Source organism: Falco naumanni, chromosome 6 (assembly GCF_017639655.2).
Source record: "Falco naumanni isolate bFalNau1 chromosome 6, bFalNau1.pat, whole genome shotgun sequence".
NCBI lineage: Eukaryota > Metazoa > Chordata > Aves > Falconiformes > Falconidae > Falco > Falco naumanni.
The window spans coordinates 86,757,271-86,779,695 of NC_054059.1; the positions used below are offsets into that span (position 1 = coordinate 86,757,271).

Consider the following 22,425-nt stretch of genomic DNA (forward strand, 5'->3'; position numbering starts at 1 on the left):
AAAGAGCATGTGTTGTGTGTGCCCTGTCCTGGGCAAGTGGCTCAGAGCAGAGCATGGACCAGCTTCAGCCCCAGGTACAGAGCAGTGAGTTCAGACCTATCTGCTGTAGCCAGCTTGTAAGCTGGCCTCGTTTAATGATGCAGCTGCCAGCATCTATTTTCAGTTATGCTCTTAGTGCTAATGAAATACAGAGGAATGAAACTGCTGTAGAGTTAAAGGAAATTGGGCTAAGTGAAGAATTAGATTGTCTATGCTTCTCAGAGAGAGCAGGAGCAAAATAAATGCAAAGCAGCGTGGCCATTGCCAGCACTGATGCCCCTTTTATTCCCACTCGCACCAAATACAGGTGATAGATTTTCCAGGTAGAGTGAGAGTGAGCTGTAGCCACTTTCATGTTTTAGAGTTTTACAACTTTCATGTTTTAGAGTCTTACTTACAGTGTGAACTGGGCACAAGAAGTGAATTTCAAGCCTTTCATTTAAACTGACAGCCTATGGATTGACAAAACCTTTTTTTGTCAATGGATTGAAGAGAGACAAGTGAAGGGATTCAGTCCACATGCCATCATGGCAGCGTGTCTCCAGAGACCTCTGAGTGCATGTTGTACATTTCCACACACTGGTAGTATGACCAGACAGGGATTGCCTTTATTTTCTGTGCCTTATTTGTGTAGTAAGTCTTCTTGTTCCTCTTCACGTACATACACACACACAAAATAGCAAAGCCTTTACCAAATGTCTGATTTGTTTGGCCAGGCTTGATTAAGGGAAGGATCCAAATCTGTTTGTTTAGTACTATGTTATGGAAGTGTCATCATGTTGAGTGGGACACAGAGTTGGGGCACTGGGTTCGTTGTAGATGGTTGTGTGTTTGCTGTAGGACCGTGCGTAAGAAGCTTCAGAGCTCTGTGCTTTAGTTCAAAGATTCCCCCGCGTAGATGTGACCGTGACCTTCTTGTGTGCGCGCAGGTAGACGCTTGCAATGCTGACATTTCCTGGTCTCTCTCTCTCTCTCCTCCTGCAGTACACATCGAGTTCTTCTGGAGGAGAGAGCTCTTGTGAGGAGGGCAGGATGAGGAGGCCAACCCAGCTGAGGCCTTTCCATTCCAGAAATGCTGTGGACCCAGACTTCCCTATTTTGCATTTATCCAGCGATCCTGATTATTCATCCAGCAGTGAGCAGTCATGCGACACAGTGATTTATGTTGGCCCCAATGGCACTGCCCTTTCTGATAAGGAGCTGACAGATAATGAGGGTCCCCCTGACTTTGTTCCCATAGTTCCTGCTCTGCAAAAGACCAAAAACGAGGGCAGGCTGGAGGAAGTGAATGAATCGGGACCCAGCACATCTGAAAGAGACTGCCTGAAGTGCAACACCTTTGCAGAGCTCCAGGAGAGGCTGGATTGCATAGATGGCAGTGAAGAGACGGACAAGTTTCCCTTTGAAGAGATGCCTGCTCAATTTAGCTCAGACCAGATGTCAAAGTGCTCTGTCTCCAGCCAGCTGGCAGAGCTCAGCCACTTACCAGAGTCAGATAAGGAAGATATGATGCCAGAATGTCAGCATCCTGATAGAAAAGCCAAGGAAAATATAAATGCAACACCCAGCAAAACTAAGAGAAATCACTCCCCTGTTCCTTCTGGAGCCCTTACTAATGTTTCAACTCCTCCTTCTCCCAGGAGTGTAACAGGCAGCTCTGGCAAAGAGCTTAGCTCTGGTCAGTTAGCACACAGCACCAGCCTGCAGAGCAGCAGGGAAGGTCTCAACACCTGTGGATTTGTGGAAGGCAAACCTCGGCCGATGGGCTCTCCCCGGCTGGGCATTGCAAGCCTCTCAAAGACATCCGAGTACAAGCCCCCAACTTCCCCTTCCCAGAGGTGCAAGGTCTATACACAGAAAGGAGTCCTGCCCAGCTCCAGTCCCCCACCAGCTCCCCTGAGTAAGGATACTGGGATGACATCTAGTGAATCTTTATTGCAGCCAGAAATCCGGACCCCACCTGTCGGCATGAGCCCTCAGGTCATGAAGAAGTCTGTGTCCTCCAGCAATGGGGATTTTGAGGAGACCATTCTCAACAAAGATCGACAACAAAGCCTTTCTCCAGAATCCAAGAAGGAGATTTTGAGCACCACCATGGTGACTGTGCAGCAGCCCTTAGAGCTGAACGGAGAGGACGAGCTGGTGTTCACCCTTGTAGAGGAGCTAACCATTAGCGGGGTCCTTGACAACGGGCGCCCAACCAGTATCATCAGTTTTAACAGTGACTGCTCCGTGCAGGCTTTGGCCTCTGGCTCTCGGCCAGTCAGTATTATCAGCAGCATATCTGAAGATCTGGAATGTTACTCCAGTGCAGCTCCTGTGTCTGAAGTCAGCATCACACAGTTCCTTCCACTTCCAAAGCTGGGCCTGGATGACAAATCCCAGGACGATGGCAGCAGGCGCTCATCCATCAGCTCATGGTTGAGTGAAATGAGCACGGGGAGCGATGGCGAGCAGTCATGCCACAGCTTCATAGCCCAGGCATGCTACGGGCATGGGGAAGCAATGGCAGATCCCCCTGTCTCCGAGTTTGCAAGCACCATACAAAGCGCCAGCATGATTTGTGTAAGTGACAAACAGAAGCCAGTGGCTGACAACATGCTTATACTGTCGGAAATGGGGGAGGAAGCTTTCGGCAAAGTGCCACCCCTCAAAGGCTGTAAAATATCGGCTCTCGGGAAAACTACTGTCACGATCAAAAACACCGCAAGCCTCAGCAGCTGTGAAGGTTACATCCCAATGAAGACAAACATTACCGTGTATCCATGTATCGCCGTTAATCCCTTCAAAGCCCAAGACACTGATGATGCTGTACCAGCAGTAACTGCAGACCCAAAGGTTGCTCATCCCCATGATGGGAAAGAGTCCAGTGCTAAGAAGGATATAAAATTTGAAGATCCTTGGCTGAAGAGAGAAGAAGATGTGAAAAAGGACAGCTCTGGGGGCAGTGATGGGCAAAGAGCTGACACTGCCGCCGTTTCAGCCAAGGCTGAGCACAACACCAAGCAGTCCTCAGCAGACAGGTGCAGCAGCAGCAGCAGCAGCGGGGATGCCTCTATCTCTCCAGGATCTGACAGTTTAAAGAGGATTGTGGACGGGTGTGAGGTGGCAGCGTCCGGCTCTGCAACCCAAAGCCCTGTTCACTCCAGTGACGGCTTGAAGAACGGTAGCCTCCCTCGAGGGCTCCCAAAGGCAAGCAAGGCAGAGGAGCCCGACAGTCACCTCCATCCTACTGCCACTGACAGCAGCGGAGCTGGCTCTCCTGCCCTCCCGCCGTTTTCTAAGGCCAGTCTGGATAAGAAGATGGCATCTCCCAAACACTGTGTCCTCACTCGTCCCAAAGGGACTCCTCCTCTGCCACCGGTGAGAAAGTCAAGCTTGGATCAGAAGAACAGAGCCAGCCCCCAGCACAGTGCAGCCAGCAGCACCACCAGCAGTCCCTCCAGCCAGCCAGGGTCCTTCCTGGCCAGCTTCCCGGAGGAGCTGAATGCCAAACAGAAGGGCCCTGGCATTGACAGCAGCAGCAACAACAGCAGCAGCAAGCTCTTCAGTGCCAAACTGGAGCAGCTCGCCAGCAGGACCAACTCCCTTGGGAGGTCCACAGGAAGCCACTATGAGTGTTTGTCGCTGGAAAGAGCGGAAAGCTTGTCCTCCGTGAGCTCCAAAATGAGCCCTGGCAAAGACACCACCATGCCTAGGGCTGGACGGAGCCTCAGCCGCAGCGTCATGTCCTCACCCACCAACTCGGGGCTCTCCCAGTCGGCGGGGGCCTCCCCAAAAGCCAGCCAGTCGAAGATCTCTGCAGTCAGCAAGCTCCTGCTGGCGAGCCCCAAAGCCCGCAGCCTATCTGCCTCTGCCACCAAAACGCTCAGCTTCTCCACCAAGTCTCTGCCTCAGTCCGTAGGGCAGAGCTCCAGTTTGCCTCCAAGTGGGAAGAACATGTCCTGGTCGATGCAGTCCCTCAGCAGAAACCGGGGCTCCAGCCTTGCTTCCAAATTGCCCCTTCGGGCTGTCAATGGGCGGATTTCGGAGCTGCTCCAAGGGAGCACCAGTGCCAGAGGCTTACAGCTGCGGGGAAGCTCGGAGGCAGATGAGCGCGGGGGTCCTCCCGGAGATGAAAAGCCAACTGTTCACATGCTGCCTTCACCTTACAGCAAGATCACCCCTCCTCGGAAACCTCACCGCTGCAGCAGCGGCCATGGGAGCGACAACAGCAGTGTCCTGAGCGGGGAGCTGCCCCCTGCCATGGGGAAAACAGCCCTCTTCTACCACAGTGGGGGGAGCAGTGGCTACGAGAGCATGATGCGGGACAGTGAGGCGACAGGGAGCGCCTCTTCAGCACAAGACTCCATGAGCGAGAACAGCAGCTCCGCCAGCGGCCGGTGCCGAAGTCTCAAAAATCCAAAGAAAAGATCCAACACAGGTAAGCTTGCGGTGGCACGAAAGAGGGGTGCAGACTGAAGCAGGTGCCTCGTACATGGTGGGGATGCTTGCTCTAAAGGTGAGCTTGTTCATACCGGCTATATCTTTTAGCAGAGAGGTGAGGGCAGGGAAAGCATCCTAGGCTCCCAGGTTCTTCACTTTGCAGCAGGCACAAATCCCACGTGGTTGCACTGCCTTTGCAGTGGGGACTCCCTCTCGCCCATTTCACTTCGATTTACTTCACATGAACAGAATAACATTTATCCCTAAAACTGGTTACTATTGCCAATGGCAGCCACATTGCAGTATTTATTTGTACAAATGTTCTTCTGATTTGGTTCCAGAAGGATGCCTTTGTGAGGCAGCGAAATGAAACTGTTATTCTTAAGCACTTGGGCAGACTCCCCTCCTTGCATGCATGTGTTTCACCAGCACAAGGTCACAGTCTTGCTGAATAGCAGTACCTGTTGTGAGCCCCCCTTCACTCCTTCTGTGCTCTGGATGCCTGAAGGAGCAAGATGCTGCGCAGCTGAAACCACCGCTGAGTTCCTTTTTCCCACCTAGAAGAGCGAACAAAGTTGTGCCCATGCCCCTGGAAAGAAGTTATCCTGCCTCTGAGACTCTTGGGTTTTAAGTTTTGAGTTCAGAGCCCTTCTTTTCCCAGTATTTTATATATAAAAAAGTAATAAATCGTATTAATATTAATAAATGGGAACTGGTGCATCAAAGCACTTGTAAATCCAAAACGTTTTTAGTGATCAGAGAAAGGATCAGAAAGACTTGATCTCTGTTCAGATATTATGCCCAGTAGCTTTCAAACCACATCAAGACTTTTTAATTAAATGGCAAGAGCCTCCGGGGTCATACCAAGAGTCTGTGCAGATGCAACCGATCCATCTTCCCACTGGAATGGGTTTCAGAAAACTGCAGGACAGAGATGAGGAGCACCTGATCACCTCACCTTTTCCCTGGGTGCTGTTTTCCCAACCTGAAGCACAAGTCCTGCCTAACCTGCTTTTGAAAAAAATGCACCTTGGCATTGGAACTGGTGCTCACAGGTATGTGAGATCAGTGGCTACTTATCCTACAGCAGCACTGGCTGTCCGAGCCATGTTACTCTCGTAGAGTTGCTAATTAAGCAGCTGTTCCACTTGGTGAGATACTCACCTCTGGGATTCACTTGCAGTGAACGGACTGAGTAATGCAAAACTCACCCTTTCTTTCCACTCCCAACTGTGGTGGCAGGAAGAACATGTGCAGCACAGATGTGAATACAACAGACAGCGCTATTAAAACCATAATATGTTTTATTATATTATGGTTTTACCCATAAGTGCATGGCTGGTGGTACCTGCTCAGGGGATGCACCTGAAAGTGATCACTCCACATGGAGCAAACAGAACAAGTGATGAAATAGTCTTTCTGAAGTTAACTTTGCATCCTATGAGAAAACCTCTTTCCTATCCCTTCAGGTTACGTGGCAGTAACTTCATTTTCCTCTTTCTGAGGTGTTCCTGTGATAGCTCCTTTCAAATATTAACATTTTAATAGCAACTTCCAAGAAAAAGAAGGATGATTTGTATGTTGTGGGAAAGGAAAGCAAAGCTGCCCACAGAGGTGGCATTTGTGGGTTTACACTGAAAACTGGATTGGGTCTTGTGGAGAAGCTGTCCACATAATACGGACTTTTTCCACAGAACGTTTAGATGCAAAAATCTATCAAGTTCTGTGGAAACAGGCATCTGTGCAGATGGGGGAACAGAGAGAAAGTGGCAATGTAGATTTAATCTGATTAGACCATAAAGACCATCACTCCTTCCCTAGGAGAGACCCTTTAAAAAAAATACTCTAAGAAAATCTTCAGGCAGAGCCTGCAGATTCTTTACACCCCACAGTTCATCCTAAACCTAAATCAGTAGGAGACCAGGATTTGTTTACCATGACGCTCATAAAACAAGTTGTTCTGTTTCCCTTCTCTCTGCTTTGATAGCACAGTGGAAGCTGGACGAGGCTGGAGACCTGAGTGAGAAAAACATCCTCTTTGTGTTGTAATTACAGAAGAGCTTCAGATCTTTTTGTTGTACTTTATACCAGGATTCTATTCTGGCTGACAGCTCTGGCTTTCAGTAACTCCCGTCCAGGACTGAACACGGTGTCAGTGGCCACGGGAAGGGTTATGAGGAGAGGGCTGTGTGAGGCTGGGGGCTCAAGTTGCTCCTGTAGCAGTCTGGAAGGCACACTGGGAGAGAAGAGGCTTTTCCATGGTCTATCCAGCCTTGAGCCTACCTGGCAGGGCAGTGACGCTGGTTTGTCGTGCAGTGCAGGTAGGCAAAGGCGAGCAGGACTCTTCCCTTGGTGGGGAACACGGGGAGTCTCAACTGTGCTACTTTTTTACTGCTGTGTAACTCTGGCCTCTCTTTTTCACCACAAACAGCTTTTGTTTGGCCAGCCAACAGATTAATCTCTTTATTCTAATTTCTGGTGTGGGTTAGTTCCTCTCTCTTTGGTCAGCGGTGTTGTAGATCTCTCCCGGTTGCTGGATCTGAACTGTGTCCGTGGCATTTGCGTGCCCCAGTGGGCTCAGGATAGTCTGTCAGGTTGCCCTCCCTCGGAGTGATTTCCAAAGCTTCTCTCTTAATTCAGCCCATCACCTGATGTGGAGAGATTCCGAGTGTATCATCACTGATACTTTACTTTTGAGAGTGATTCCCTGTGCCAGCAAGGAATTCCTGTACTGTTCTGAATGGCTTGTGTTTGTTTATAAGTACAATCAAGGGGTTTATGCAAATAACAATAAAAAAAAAATATCTTTACCCCCTTCCATATCTCCAGCAGCAAACCACTGCCTAGAAATTAATAAGGCCTCACTTTCTTATAACCCAGCTCCTGTTTGCATTTGATCCTGCAGCGGTGAAATCATAATTCTGTTTTGATGTGTTTGATAATAGTATAATTTTTCACATGTCAGCAGATTTATGATGACATAAAACCAGGATTATGACTTCGATGCTGGAGAACATGAAGGAGGAGCTGAGATATGCGGGAGAATAGAGCTGTTCACAAATATATTTTTATTGCATAATAAACAAAAAAAAAAAAAAGCAAAGGTTTGCAATCTTTCATCTTCTGTAATATCCCCTTTCTATAGGTCTGTTCTAGTGTGAATGTTCTCTCTTAAGGAACACTTTTTAATGGAAAAGATAGCAGACAAAGGTTCTGAGCTCTTAAAAGACAGATATTATTTTAATACATAGTGTCAAGAGCATTGGACCTTTCCTGATTTGCGGTCACAGATCCACTGTGCTGTAATGGATATGGCACTATAGATATGCTCATTTCAGGTCAGGCAACCTTGTCCACTTTATTTATGATTATTATTAACAGAAATGCTAGCTGTCAGACACGATCAACATGAATCAGCCCAAGGCCCCTGTAAGAGGAGCTATAAAGAGTCTTTAAGAGAATCACCAGCAGATCTCACAATTACTTCTGAAGTTCTGACACATTGGAGAGCCATCATTTTTGTTTTTTGAGATTAAGATCTTGCCTTTCAATGCTCTTAAGTGCATTATTTGTATGCGTAGGTGCTTCCTGGATGTCATACATGAAGCATCAGACCTACACTGACAGCTTGTGAAAGATAAAGCTAGTTCATATCCTTCGGTGTTAGCATTAGGTTAAATTTGGGGCTGTGCCTGTACAGTTCACAGGCATCCCAGTATTCTGTGTCCAAAATTAAAAGAAAATAAAAAAAATAAATAAATTCCCTCTTACATTCTGGTACCTATTGAAAAATCACATGTTTGCATCATGAAGCACAATAAGCCTTTCCCCTGAAGCTAACCTCTCCATTTAATAAACATTCCCATCTTTCTAGCATTTAACTTTGGTCCTATAACATCGTGTCAGCATATATTGCCCCAAAGTGACTGCTTCTGGCTATTTAGCCCTGATCTACAGCTGTATGTTTCAAAGCTCTGTACAGCTGCTCTAACCCACCCTGTGCTGTATTATTCCAGACCTCATTTTACAGATGGAGAAATGAAGGCAGAGAAATTCACTGACTTGCCCCATGCCTACAGCTAAGGGAGAGCCAGACCCAGGGTTAAATTACTGACATCCCAACCCCAACCCCAACTGACCTGGCCACGCATCCTCCCCGGCCCTTGGAGAGCAGTGGAAGGGGGGGCTCGTTTGTTATTTTATGTTGTGGCAGGCTCTTCTTCCCTCTCTGCCTACAAGCGTCTGTGCAACTATATTTTCTCTGATTTCCTCGCTCGCTCTGTGAGCCTTTCCCCTGTAAGAAACCACTGGCATCGCAGCCAGATCTCTGGCTTTGGCTCTGGTCCCCTCTCCCTTGGGTGGGCAGTGCTGTCTGGAGCAGGGCACTGAAGGGTTAGGGCACAGTTTGTACCGCCATCACTAGCACCAGTTCTATACTGGTTTTTAATTCCTCAGCAATTTCAAGTGCAATGGCCCAGTGCTACTTCATGGAAAGGCACCGATAAGGGTGCTTGTATAATACAAACTCCCACATGCGTTCAGGAAATGCGTTTCAGCTGAACTCTGCTTTATCAAAGCCGAATTTGTATCCTGGGAGCACAACAGGTATGAGAGCGAGGCAGGGAGGGTGGTAGATTAGGGCTGGCAAGATCTCTGTTGTATTCTCCGGTGTGCTGCTGGTTCGCTGTGTCACCTTGGGCAACTCTTGTAATTTCTGGGTTACCAGCTTATAAAACTAGAAAACAGTGTTGTGAAAAAAAAAAAAAAAAGTAACAGCAGGGTCCTTAGATCAGAAATGTTACCTACCTGCTTTTTGCTCTTCCGCTTGGTTTTTTAGCATCTTTTCTCGATGAAAATCATTTGGATGTATGTGGGCGTTACTTTGAAATAACTCTCAATGCAAAACGTGGCTGTATGATTGCAGAGATGCAGCTTTGGTGCTGGCTCTGGGTCCTGCCCACTGTGAGCAAACAGCAAAGCAAGAGCCCAGGCTCTGAGGAGGTTTACCTAGTAAAGCCAGTCCTGTTTGCCTTCTCGTGTAACACGCATGAATGCCTTGTTTCTGCCTTTTACCACCCTCTGCTACAGATGGTGTTCTCTGGTTCCTGTCCCTTACAACATTTTGGAGCGGCCTGTAAGACCTTCTCTGGGGACAGCAGAACAGGAAGGGCTCTGAGACATTTCATCATAGACAAGGCTTTTCATGGAGACCACAGAGATCTTCCTGAGGCTGTTTTCTTTCCTGTTGCCTTTGGGAATCGAGCTGGGTGCCTCAGAGAGTCCCCATCCATGTGACATGGCGTTAGACCCAAGGGCTGCAGTCTATTGCTGCTTGCAGTGCTCTGCTGAGATGGGAGGCCCTCTGCCGAGGAGCATGTCTCCTTTGATTTCTCTAGCTGAGTTTTTTTGGGGCCAGTGCCAGCAGGGTGAAACGCTGGGGGCAGCGCCCTGTGGCCCCAGCAGGTCTGGGAGCCCAGCGAGGGTGCACTGGTGGGACACACCGGTGGGGATTGCTGCTGCGGGCTGGTGTGCACCCAGCTGCTCACAGGGACACAGACCCAACACTCGGGCACAAGAGGAGGATGTGGGAAGGAAGGAGACAGGCAAAGCGGTGAGGCTTAGGGGAGAGAGGTCTTCCCTGAAGTGCTTTCAGGTTGGGCCAGTCTTCAGCCTTCCTGGGTGCTGAGCATCAGTCAGCATCAGAAAACAAAACTCTAAGGGCTGCTATCAAAAGTAAGGCCAAGTAGCAACAAGACTGGGGGAAAATTAAGGTTTCCAAATGCTGACTTGCTGAAGATTAAACCCATGTCCCGAGCTGGAGTTGTGTATCTCAACATTTGCAGGACCCTGCTCTTAGTCCACGATAGGACCAGTGTGGGTGCATGTGTTTGGGCACAGGCTTCAGTCATCTTTGCACAGGGAAGCTGTTGGACTATAGATAATTAAAGATTCCTGCTGCAGCATTTTATGGCTATTGCAGTAAAGTTTCATGACTCCTTGCGGCTCTTTCTCAGTACTAAGTTTCACCACCAAAGCAGAGCAAATTACTGCATGATTTTAAACACTTTAATAAAAAGACAGACTGTTAAGACATGACAATAATTGTCTACAATTAGAGTCCATTTTCCTCTCTTATTGTGTGCTCTGTGTGTCGCTGGTGGGATGGTTTTAAAGACGGACATTTAGAGGTTCCTGGAAAGCCCTGAAAACTCTATATTTGAACATATTCAGTCTCTGGAAGCACTTAGCCCTGCCTACAAAAGCCAGCAGAAAACAGGCTGGATCCGTGGGCTGCAAATTATGAAAGTCCATCTCCAACCAATATTGCAAAGCATCACATTTTGAAACGTGGCCAAAATGATAATGATGAAACAAAACACCAACAAAAAGAGTCTGAGCTTTTCTTGTTGAATCCAAGTGAAAAGGAATTTGGTTCATGTTTAGACTGCCTAAGGCACAGTGTGGGGATCTGAAAATTGCCCTTTGTATCACAAAGCCGTAGGACATCTCCAGCGTTTCTACTTTAACTTGCTTACAAGTGATGGTAGCTAATTGATCTCCTGCATTATACGTTCGCCATGACAAAGGATGTTTAGAATTATACAGGAAAAAGCTGTTTGCATGCAGGTGACCACTTTGTGCATGTGACCGCTGGCTGGACAGCCCTGGGGGGAGCAGAGGGAGGGGAAGTGTGGGCTTCAGCTCCGATTATTATTTTTTTCTTGTTCATTAAAACAACAGCATTGATTTTCCCAGGTCAAAGCCAGGCCATTTCATGCAGCAAATCTGTGTTGAAAGGGATCAGAGTAATCATTTTTTACACGCTTGACTACTGCATGCCAGTACTGAGCTTTCAGCCACATGAACATAGGAATGATTTAATAGAGGAAATGGCAGCAGGCTATTGTGCACAGTGGAGGCTCCATGTAACATGCATGACTGAGTCGCACACCATTAGGCTGGGCGTAAATAAAACCTGCTCCTGACACTGCCACAGAATAAGCTCACTGGAATGCCTCCACCACTGTCCTGTTGGGAGCTAATGCTCTGGCTGCAGAGCCCCTTCCCCCTGCAGCCTCTGCTGCCCAAGCACCCAGCGAAGCTCTGTAGTGCAATACTGTAGTAACAATAACCGGCTTCTTAAGTAAATGCCACAGTGCGGACAAAGGAGGTTGTAGAGGTGGGTGTTGGTCTCTTCTGCCAAGTAGCAAGCAGCAGGACAAGAGGAAATGGCCTCAAGTTGTGCCAGGGGAGGTTTAGGTTGGGTATTAGGAGAAATTTCATCATTGAAAGGGGTGTCCAGCGTGGGAACAGGGTGCCCAGGAAGGTGGTGGAATCACCATCCCTGGAGGTGTTTAAAAGATGTGTAGATGCGATGCTTAGGGACATGGTTTAGTGGTGGGCTTGGCAGTGCTGGGTTAACAACCTTAAAGTCTTTTCCAACCTTAACAACTCCGTGATTCTATGAAATACCCGTTAAACCAAAATCCAGCCCCAAATGAAATAAATAAATAAATAAATACATATCTCTTTTAAATAAAGAGATTCCGGTGTTTTTTTGCTAGGAATAGTGGGCGCTGAAAACAACGCCCACCGTAACATGCATCTTCCCTGGAGCATCTCCCAGATTACTTGTCAACCTGCCGCACTGCAGGAGGGCTGCTTCCTGATGTGCTTGCAGCAGTGCTCATTCACCAGCTCTAAACTGCCCTGGAAAGCTCCTGTTAAAGTGAGACAGTAATTCAGGAAACAAGGTTAAGAAAGGAACTGAGTGGGTAGAAAAAAAAATTAGGAGTAGGCTGTCCCTCAGCATGTTCCTCACACCAGTACAGAAACAACAAATCTAGTGTAGGTTTGGATGCAAGATTATAAACAAGGGTTGCTTTATTCTTATTATAGCAAGAAGCAATTTCTAGACCCAAGTGTCCTTGTATTTCTTATTGATTCACAACAGCAGGATTGAATAGAAGTCAACACAGAATATGACCTGGATTATCTTACAGTGAGGTGGACAGAAGATTTTCTTCTGAATGTTGGATCCTGTCAGTATTTCCTTTTCCAGGCGTTCAAGTACAACACAGTTTTCCCTATTTAATCTGAGTTGCCAGGCTGAACAAATGCTGTTTAGATTTTCTGGCAATAAATGCCTGGGTTCTTTGGTGGTTGGAGTGCTGACCTTAAGATAGGCACCCTAAATAGTGCTGGTGAAGTCTCAACATCATCATAGGGGTCTTCCATGCGAAGTCATTGGTGACGTCTGCAGTAACTGGGAGGGGAACCGTGCAAACTGTGTGAAAACCTGAGGCTATGTGCTCTGCACTGGGGAAAGTGCTATAAAATCAGCTAGGAGAAAGGAGGTCAAAGGAATGGGGAGGAGCTGGCTCCGTCACAGACAGCTGCCCATGAGGGCAGACCCCATTAGGAAACGGGAATGAGAGGAGATGTCAGCATTGGGTTTTGTGTTTTCGACTCAAAACAAGCAGGAGCCCTGTTGGCAGACAGCAAGGAGCAGCAGGGGGAATGGGACAGATATTCTTTGCTAGTAAGCAAACAGTTTGATACTGCATTTGAGGTTGCTGCTGTTGCTGCTGGAAGCTCAGTAGTTCTTGGAAATGAAGCCACAGAAGGAACGGTGGGAGCTTAGAGGTGCTGCTCTACTTAGCCAGAATCGCTTTTTGTAATCACTTTGAGTTTGGGTGGACCATCTATTGAGGAAAAACAAAATGCTGAACACCAGGTTCTGTGCAGAAAGGCAATTCTACCTCCCGTACCATTCAGTGCAGTGGGGAACAGCTTTGGCTCCACATCCTGCCATTGAGCGCACACACTATAAACTTCGGGAATTATGACATATCAGGTTACAGTTTTATTCTCTATTTGGAACACCTTGAAATTTCTAGGACAGCAGTTGTTTTGCATCCCATTCAGACGTCTCCTGCTTTGAAGTGACAGACATCATACTTCTTTTCATGAAGATGTTGCATTTATAGTTTTTGCCTTTACCTTTTTCACAGAAAAGATGCTCAGTCTGGAATGTGCACTTGGAAGGCAATCTAAGGGGGACACTCCAAAATATACAGTACTTAAGCAAAACCAGAACTCTTAGTTTCTGACCTTGTCAACACATACTTTTACAAGCACACATCCTTGTGCAGTTGGGCAATTTCTTATCCTGAACGTTACCCTTGCATACCTAGCTGGCTTGGTTCATGTTTCTAAAAAGGCTTCTTGGGGCTTATCTTTGCTGAAGTATGTTGTAGCTTCAGTGCTACTCTTCAGTCAGATCTGCTTTCACGCTGCCCACCTCCACTGCTGCATTACTCTATCTTAATTTTAACCTGGCTAAACCTTAACCTATAGCTCAAGGTAGAGCAACCGATATGTTGCGGAAGCAAATCTTACATTCTGGGCATGTGCAGGGCTATTTCATAGCCTGATTATTCATATTCAAGCTAGGCTCAAGAGGGGTTGTTCTGAGTGTGGAGAAATTCAAACTAAGTGAAAAGCATATCCTCCAAGACATTTAGCAAATGGCGTGTTGCTTTACATGCTGGAGGGTCATAAATTAAAGTGTCATTATTCTGTCCTGGGCTCAGCTCACAGGATTTCTTTCAGATCGATTTTTGGTATATATATATTTTTTTTTAATATTTTTTTTTGGATGGAGAAAGGTCAGCTGGTGTGCGAGGTGCTGGGCAGGGAGCTGCTGAGACTGCTGAGCTCCCCAGCTGCCCCCGCCATCCTCGTAAGAGGTTGTATGGGGCAGCAGAGGACCGGTGAGCTGTAATTCCTACAAAGCATTTTATGTATTATACAGTCAAAATTTATGAGAATCCTAACCCCATCAAGTGCTCCCAATAAATTCAGGACTTCAAATGGGTGTTTTCTATGTAAATGGAAAATATATAAATTTTAAGAATTTAATTGCTGTGTCTGTGTGTTGATACGGATGAGCAAGCTGTCATCTGCTTTGTGACACACACCCTAAAGCTCTGTTTTGGCTGTATCTTCTTACTGATCCCAATTAAGGTGAGATCAGAAAAAACAGAGGATTACTGGAGAGGTCAGTGGCAGGAGTCTCCCATCAAAAGACACCATCATTTTCTGTACCTGAGCTAATAAACAGCCTATTAATTAGTGCATGTTTAGAATAAACTAGATCCAGTTTTGCCTCACTACAAAGATGCAGGAGGACTTTAGTTTTGTTTCTCTCCAAAGCGCTCTAAACCTCAGATAAATCATCTTGAGTCAGCATTCAAGGCTCAGATAAAAGGCATCCCTCTTTCTCCTCTGCCTTGCACACAATTGTCCCCACTGGGAGAGCTGCACCCCCCGTGTGCCGAGGGAGCCCTGGACAGGGGGCGGTGGGTCGGCCCCTCTCAGCCGGCTCTGCCCTGCCGCATCGCCCCAGTGTGCCAAGGGCCACCAGCCTCTCCTTGTGCTAGCCCACAGGCTATCCCGGTGCCAGCTCGGGCTAGAAAAATATAATGAGGACATGTAAGTGTGTCTGCTGTCACTGCCGCAGTCCCCGCTGCCTCTCCTCCCAGAGAGGAGGTTGGAGCCCCCTTCTAGAGCACAGGCTTCTGTTTCTTGTTGAGCGAAATGGGTGCAAATGGGAACTAAATGCAAAACGTTTGCCCTCATCCCTGTACTTCATAGCCTGCTGACATCTGTTTTGCTTTGCTCCCAAGAAGAGCCTGACGGTGTTCTTGTGGCAAGGTGAACCTTGGCATTCCCAGAGTGTCTCAGACCTGGATCTAGCTCTGGCTGATGGCACCATTTTTCCATTAAGGATGGTTTTAAATTTCTCCACTACACGAGAAGGTGGTGTTAACGGTGCGTAAGTGGGAAACGTTTTAGAAGAACATTCTACTGAACAGAGACCAGGCTAATGCAATTCTGGTGGCAGCCACCAAGCTCAAGCAGACTTGCTGCAGGTGTTTTGTCCTTGCCAGTGTTTTTACTGCTCTGGCCAACCTACAGCAGTGCTGTGCAAAAGACTAGGTGGTGGCACACTGGCACTCAGCTCCAGCATAGTGAAAGAACTTGGGTATCAAAGCGTTTTTTGTGCTGTGATTAAAGAAAAACCAAACCCACACCTCCCCTGGAGATGGTCTGTGCAGAGGCTGGCTGATGCTGATGTTTAGGTGGTACGAGCTGGTACCAGTATAGGGATAGGACAGAAAAGCCAGACTGGTTCCATCCTCCTGCTCTGGTCCCTCACTGGCATAGCTGTGCGCACTGAGACCTGAGCAAAGGGAAGCAGGCACAAGCTGTGGAAACTTTAGGGTACGTGTCCCCTCTGAGGATCACATCCTGGAGCCAGGCACCACAGAACATGTGCGGATCTGACTCCTGGTGAGTGGGTACAGCGTGTTGCAGCCACAGCTCCCATCCATGGCCTCCTTGGGCTGTCGCTCGGCTGCTGGATAGCTGTAGTTTGTAGACATCCCTGCAGATGGAGCAGAAAGGAGAGGCAATAACCGTGCTGATGTGAAATGGAACTTTCTGCCTTTGCAGGTTCCCAGAGACGGAGGCTTATCCCAGCTTTATCACTTGATACCGCTTCCCCAGCAAGGAAGCCTGCCAACAGCCCCGGGGTCCGCTGGGTGGATGGACCCCTGCGAAGTGGGCAGAGGGGGCTGGGGGAGCCCTTTGAGATCAAAGTCTATGAGATAGATGATGTGGAGAGGCTCCAGCGACGACGAGGTGGTGACAGCAAGGTGAGTGCAATCCATATAACATCTTCTTCCTCCTGGAGGGTGTGAGAGGGAGAGCACAGATTATGCAGTCAGAAATGTGCAGCGTTGTATATGGTTAATTCAACAGGCAGCAAAACCTATTATCTCATTTAAGACAGTTATGACTCACATTGTGGCTTCTTCTGTGGCAGCTAACCGACTTTGGTACCTTGTGGTTTTGCCCCTTGCTTATATTCTTGGTGGATGCTGTGCTCCAGCACCTTGTCACATCTGTCTGTCAAGGCAGCGATGGAACCCAAAGAGCTTTGATGGTGTTCTTTTCAGGATAGCTAATGTCCTCTCTCTAACAGAGTGGTTCCTGCCAACCTCAGGCCTCCAAATTTACAGGATCAGGGAGCTGCAAAGGTCAGCTTTTGAAAGGTACGATTGGGAAGATGATCTGAGGTTGGTGGAATAGCACCAGTTTTAAAGTAACTGTGGATACAGGCTATTATTAAAGGCGCTTTTTCTTCCAACCCCTGTCACTTGGTCAGGCTGTTTGTGATGTTCTCTGATGTGATTTTGTATGGAGAAAATCATCACCAACAAGGGTGGGGTTTCCCCTGCACTTTGCCCACATGGCACGTTTGTCTACAGAGCAGAAGGCAGAGTAGCGTTGTGATCTTCACACGGGCTCGGAGGAGGGTAGTTCTGCTGTTGGGAGTGCTCCCACGCTAGCCAGGGTACCACAGCCCTCACCAGGCGCTCACTTACCACACACCTTGATGGCTGCCACCCCTTCGAGGTCATGCAAGGCCAGACTGGGTGTCTCCAGCCAGCACCGCACCCTGTGCCATTACTATGCCCTCTATGTTTACAGAAAATGTATCTTCTCAATTAATGATTGTGAATTGCTAGAGCTTTCCATAACATTCCCTTTGTTTAAGGATGTTTTAAATTTGATATTGCTGCTAGTTCTTGCATTTTATGTTATGACTGCTGCATTTCTGATGCGCCAAGCACAGAGATGTATTTAGGGTTTTAACACAATGCATTAAAACACAAAACATTGAAGCGATGGATGTCCTTCTCCCAAGAGCTTAGCTTTTCTTAGCCAAACTTCTGGTGACAAGAACCAGAAAAGTTTTGCTTACAGTTAATCTGATTTCAAGATGCTGCCTGGTATTATTATGGCTTATTATGAACTATCATTGCAATAGTCTCCAAAGCCCACTGGTGGAAAACATCAAAACCAAACAAAAGCAATAAAAAGAAAACAGATGATGGATGATTTCATGTAGTGATTCATACTCTTCCACAGTAAATGGCTCATTGTCAGTATTGTTGATAGGAGGATATTTGACTCAACGGATCTGGGTATTTCTTCTCCTCTTCACCTATTCCTTTCTCACTCCTTGTTTCTGGTTGGCAGGAGGTGATATGTTTCAATGCCAAGCTGAAAATCCTGGAGCATCGCCAGCAGAGAATTGCTGAGGTCAAGGCCAAGTATGAGTGGTTAATGAGAGAACTGGAGGTGACCAAACAGTACCTGATGCTGGACCCTAATAAATGGCTCAGTGAATGTAAGGACATCATTTTATTGCCTGGACTCATAGGTGTCCTTTGGTGTAGTCAATGGAGGGGTGACAGAAGAAGGGAGCAGAAATATTTACTAAGAATGAGATGTGAGCCACTGTGTTTGTAAACTAAAATAAACTGACATATGACCTAAGGGCAAGTTTTAGATTGACTGTATTTCTAGAACTAGTCCCTATAATTCTTATTAAATGTTGACAGTAGAACTGAGCAATCCTTTTTGCCTGAGAGCTGAATCTTGAAACGGTACAGCATTGTGGTGCTGATTATTGCCATTGGTAGATTAATGTTCATGCATTTCAGTCCACAGCTCCTGAAAATGAGATTTTTCTTCTTCTTTTTATTTTTTTTTTCCCCTCAGATCACTCAGACATGACCACTATTATAAATCTGCTCTCCTACCACAAAATAACACTGTGGAGCAAACTTGTCCCTTGACACCAGTGGGCTTAGATGAAAAATTAATTTGGCCCATTTTTTGATAACTCTAGATGTGTAAAGTTCAGACAGCTTAAAGAGCATTCACATTCAAATGAAGGAGGACCTCAACACCTCAAAGGAAAAAAGACAGAGAGTACTGCCATAATTGTACAACAATTGTTATTATTAGCAAGTAGGTGAATTCATATCAAAGAGTCTAGAAAATAAGTACTGCTGGGTCTGAAGGTGAATCAGCGCTGTCTCTCCCACCACCCAGCAGTGGGTTTGGCTGCTTTTCCCAGCTCTGTGTTTTCTTTCCCACAGTTGATCTGGAGCAGGTATTTGAGCTGGATTCTCTGGAATACCTGGAGGCCCTGGAATGTGTTACTGAGCGATTGGAAAACCGTGTCAACTTCTGCAAGGCCCACCTCATGATGATCACCTGTTTCGACATCACCTCCAGACGCCGATAAAGTATGAACCTCGAGAGAATTCCGATGCGCATCTCTGTCATCCTCCTTTTCCCTTCTGAATAGCATCCCAAAGAAAACAGAATGAGGATGAAGGTTGGAGTCAAGTCTCAACTGTGTGTATGAGAGATTTGCTATACTATACAGAAGAGTAGCATTAAATAAAACAGGACAAGCATGAAACATGGAGATATAAGGTTGTTGATTCTCTTAGCCTAAAAGAGCACTTTGAGGAACCTTTAAGGACATGTCTGTAAATAAGAACTGCTGGCAGAAGACACTTCTTTCCCTGCGTTAGCTGAGGGAGGAGGAAAGATGGTTGTAGGACTTCCATTGAGAGGTTCATTAAAAGAAAACCTATCCAGAAAAACTGTTTAAGTGCCTTGCAAATCTTTATTATCCAAACATTTATGTTCATACTTTATTGTGTACAGATGGTGCTAGTCAAGAAAAGAAAAAGGAAAAAAAAACAAACACACTTTTGAAATGTATTTACAGCTTGTTTTTCTCTTGGTGTTTTCTCCTATTTCAGACTTGCTGTTTCTAAGTAACTTGTGTTTGTAGAGATATTTCCTAATCAGTACAACATATGAATAAATGTTAACTGTCTTTTCTTGTTACCAGAGTAAGGCCACTCAAAGAGAAATTCTGCTTTCCCAGATGACACAAAAAATATTTCTAGCACTGCATGAGGTTTGCTTTCATGTTCTTCTGTACTATCTCACATGCTGGAGGACACAGTGATTTTCCCAGCCTGTAGGTTCTGCAATGTATGAGACAGGAGAAGTGACCTTACCACAAAGCAAATATCTTTCCCATTTCATCCAGCCCTCATAACTTGTTTTCTTTTTCATATATTTTTAACTTCATACTAGCTAGAGTTATGGATCAGGAGGAGCTTTTATCCTAATCACCTTTTCTGGTGCTAGTAACTTGCTGGAAAATTACTGTTTAGGCAGTGAGGTCCCATGTTTTTTAGTCCAAAAATAAGTGATGTATTCTGTCTTTCTTTCTTAAGACTATGACTGATAAAAAATAGCTTCACCTCTTTTTGACATATACCACTGCAGATGTTTTGGCAGCTTTTGGTCGCTGGCCCAGTCTGTCTGTAGTCACAGACGTACCTGAGAAGTGCAGGCTCTGCTTAGCTCAGCACATCTAGAAATAAACCAGGTCGGGAGTGAACAGTCATAGCACTTCGGGCATGCTGGCTACAGCATTTTCCTTACCAACCCTCCAGTACTGAAGCCATGGTAAAATTCACATTGACATCAAAAGGACGAGAGTCTGGCCCTCAATGCACATCTAAATGTTCTACTTGTTTGCCTCTTTATCTACAAAACGGTATGTGGGAGGGAACATCCCTCGTGTTTCTTAAAGGGATGTGTGAAATCTGCATTTTGATTACATATGAGCATGAAGAATTATTTTGTTTAATTTGGTTTCTTCTTCTTCTGTATTGAAACAAGCCCATTAACACAAATTCCTCTCTCACAGTTGTCTTACCCTCCTGTTGCTTATGAGAAAATAAGAGCATCATTTAATATATACTCATTATGCATCAGTTTACTGCTGCACTTAGATGCAACTCTTCTTTTACCTGCACCATCCTATTAATGCCATCTTACAATATTCCAAGCAGCAAGTCCCAATGGAAATACAAACCTACAAAAATACTGATAGATTTTCTAGCAGTTAGCTGAAAAAAAGTGCTGTAAAAAAAAAAAGAAAAAAAAAGAAAAAACTTTTATATGTTTTTTTTTCTTTTAGTACTCTACAACCTGTAATAACAAATCTTATTCATCCTATTAGCCTTGTCACTGGATTTTGTAGGAGATTCTTCTTACATTCTGTAGGATTATTTGGAGGAAAAAAGGGTCCTACATGAAAATCGCTTTCTAGCCTGTTCCACAGCATTCTCCTATTATGAAATTTAAAATCCGAGTAAGTATCAAAGACATAGGTCTGATCTCTCTAACTCTTCTCTCTCAAGGCAAAAACAACCTCTGAAAAAGTCCCCCAAACAGCACGACTGATCTAGCTTTGTTTCTCTTTGCAATAATGCTGGTAGCACTTGCCGTGTGTTGGTTCTGCCGAGGCCATCTTCTCCACAGAGCCCCATGAATTCCGTACAGCTCCACGGGAATCGCCCCTGTGGTTTTGTGCTGGATGAAGATGTAGCACCCTGGGGATATGGACTGCATCCCTCTTGATGGGCTTAGTCCGGGGAGCCCCAGATACACGTTGCCGGGTCACCCCCTCCCCACCCCCGGGTGGCTTTTACATCCAGCCGCCACCTCTCACTCCCCTGCATCCCCAGGCAGGTCTGTACCGCTCGCCCCGTGCTGCTGTGCTAAGCCTGCCTCCTGGGCCATACCCTCACCTGCAAGGAAACCCCGGTCCCTCCCCGCCAGCCAAGCTCTGCACATGACATTAAATGTTGCCTTCTTTAAGCTTAAGCATTTCTGAAGGCGTGTTTGCTGGAAGGTGGGTGTTGGGTAACTGGGATGCTGCCTTCTTCCTCTCCTGAAAACAAGCAGCCCAAAATGGGCATACTGGGCGCCCTGGGGACCTGCGGCGAGATGCTAAATGTCAAGCAGTACAGTAAAAGTAAATATACACTTGATAGAAGGTGGAATCCGAGCAAATAGTGCACGCACAGAATGCATTATTAACAAGAGATGCCCCCTCACATAGTCTGGGACTTACACAGAAGTGCTGATGTTTCTATAAATCAAGTGGACACGTTTCAGAGGTGTTGTAAAATATCTAGTATTACGTGTAATATTCGCCAGCATAATTAACTCAATTATTCATTGTCTCTAGATTTAGTACCTCTGTGGATTAGGAAGCATAGCAAAAAGCCTGTCTTTCTAGCCATCATTTTAAATACTAAGAGCATATGTTTGCCCTGTTTATCATGATGGGCCAAAAGGATTCCTGAAACCAAATGGATTATGCCAAGGATGGACTTGTCACACTGAAAGTTATGTACTAACTGAGGAGAATCACAGTTCCCACAAATATTTTATTTCTGAGGACTTAATTAGATTAGCCATTAACATTCTCATCATCTACTAGTATTCATATCCTAAAAACCATACTTACTCTCGCTTTTTTGACTTTCTGTCAGCGCAGTTCAGAATCTGCCACTATATTGTGGTGGGTTTATGAATAAAAGAGAATGAAAATGTACGGAGATTGAACACCTCTGAAATGTTTTCTTGTTGAAAATAGCTTTTTACTACAGAATTGATATTGTTATACTTCAAATAGCTGCAAAACAGATCATTAAAAGCATCAGGATGCTATTATGAAATTGATTGTAGTCTACAGGAGCCAGAGTTTTACAGAAGATCCATACACTTCTGCAAGTCGCTCAGGAAGTCCCGTTCCTTAAGGAATTGCCAGCATAATGCTGGTTTTATGCTGATTTTCTAGAAGACACCAAGTTGCCCTGAATACACAAAAGCAACACGAGTGTAATGCTTAATTATTTGCATATTCACATGTCAAACATATTTCCCTGGGACGGCTTTAGTAGGAAACAGCAGTGTTACCATCCTTAGGTTTGAGAGTTAGCTCTTTATTAAGAACTCACCAGTTCTTCATCGTCAGGTTGTGAAGAGGCTGGGGACACCCGTGCTGCTCCACATGGCCACTGCACGGGCATGGGCATGGGGGTCTCCAGCTGAGAACTGCTCCTCTGGGCACACATGGACCTAATTTACACAGGCGGCAGGACTTGCCCCACAGCTACAAATTCGAGCAAAGCCTTGGAGAGGAGAGTGTGG

At 46.1% G+C, this 22,425-nt stretch overlaps 1 protein-coding gene across 1 annotated transcript in view; it reads left to right on the plus strand.

Moving 5' to 3' along the window:
* Positions 1–20,291, plus strand: part of LOC121090657 (kinesin-like protein KIF26B) — a 91,458-nt gene extending 71,167 nt beyond the window's left edge. Inside the window, exons 9-12 of the mRNA XM_040599383.1 lie at positions 1,024–4,462; positions 15,985–16,187; positions 17,578–17,728; positions 18,486–20,291. Coding sequence (XP_040455317.1) covers positions 1,024–4,462; positions 15,985–16,187; positions 17,578–17,728; positions 18,486–18,634 — 3,942 coding nt within the window. The 3' untranslated portion in view covers positions 18,635–20,291. The remainder of the gene's footprint in view (positions 1–1,023; positions 4,463–15,984; positions 16,188–17,577; positions 17,729–18,485) is intronic.
* The last annotated feature ends 2,134 nt before the right edge of the window (positions 20,292–22,425 follow it).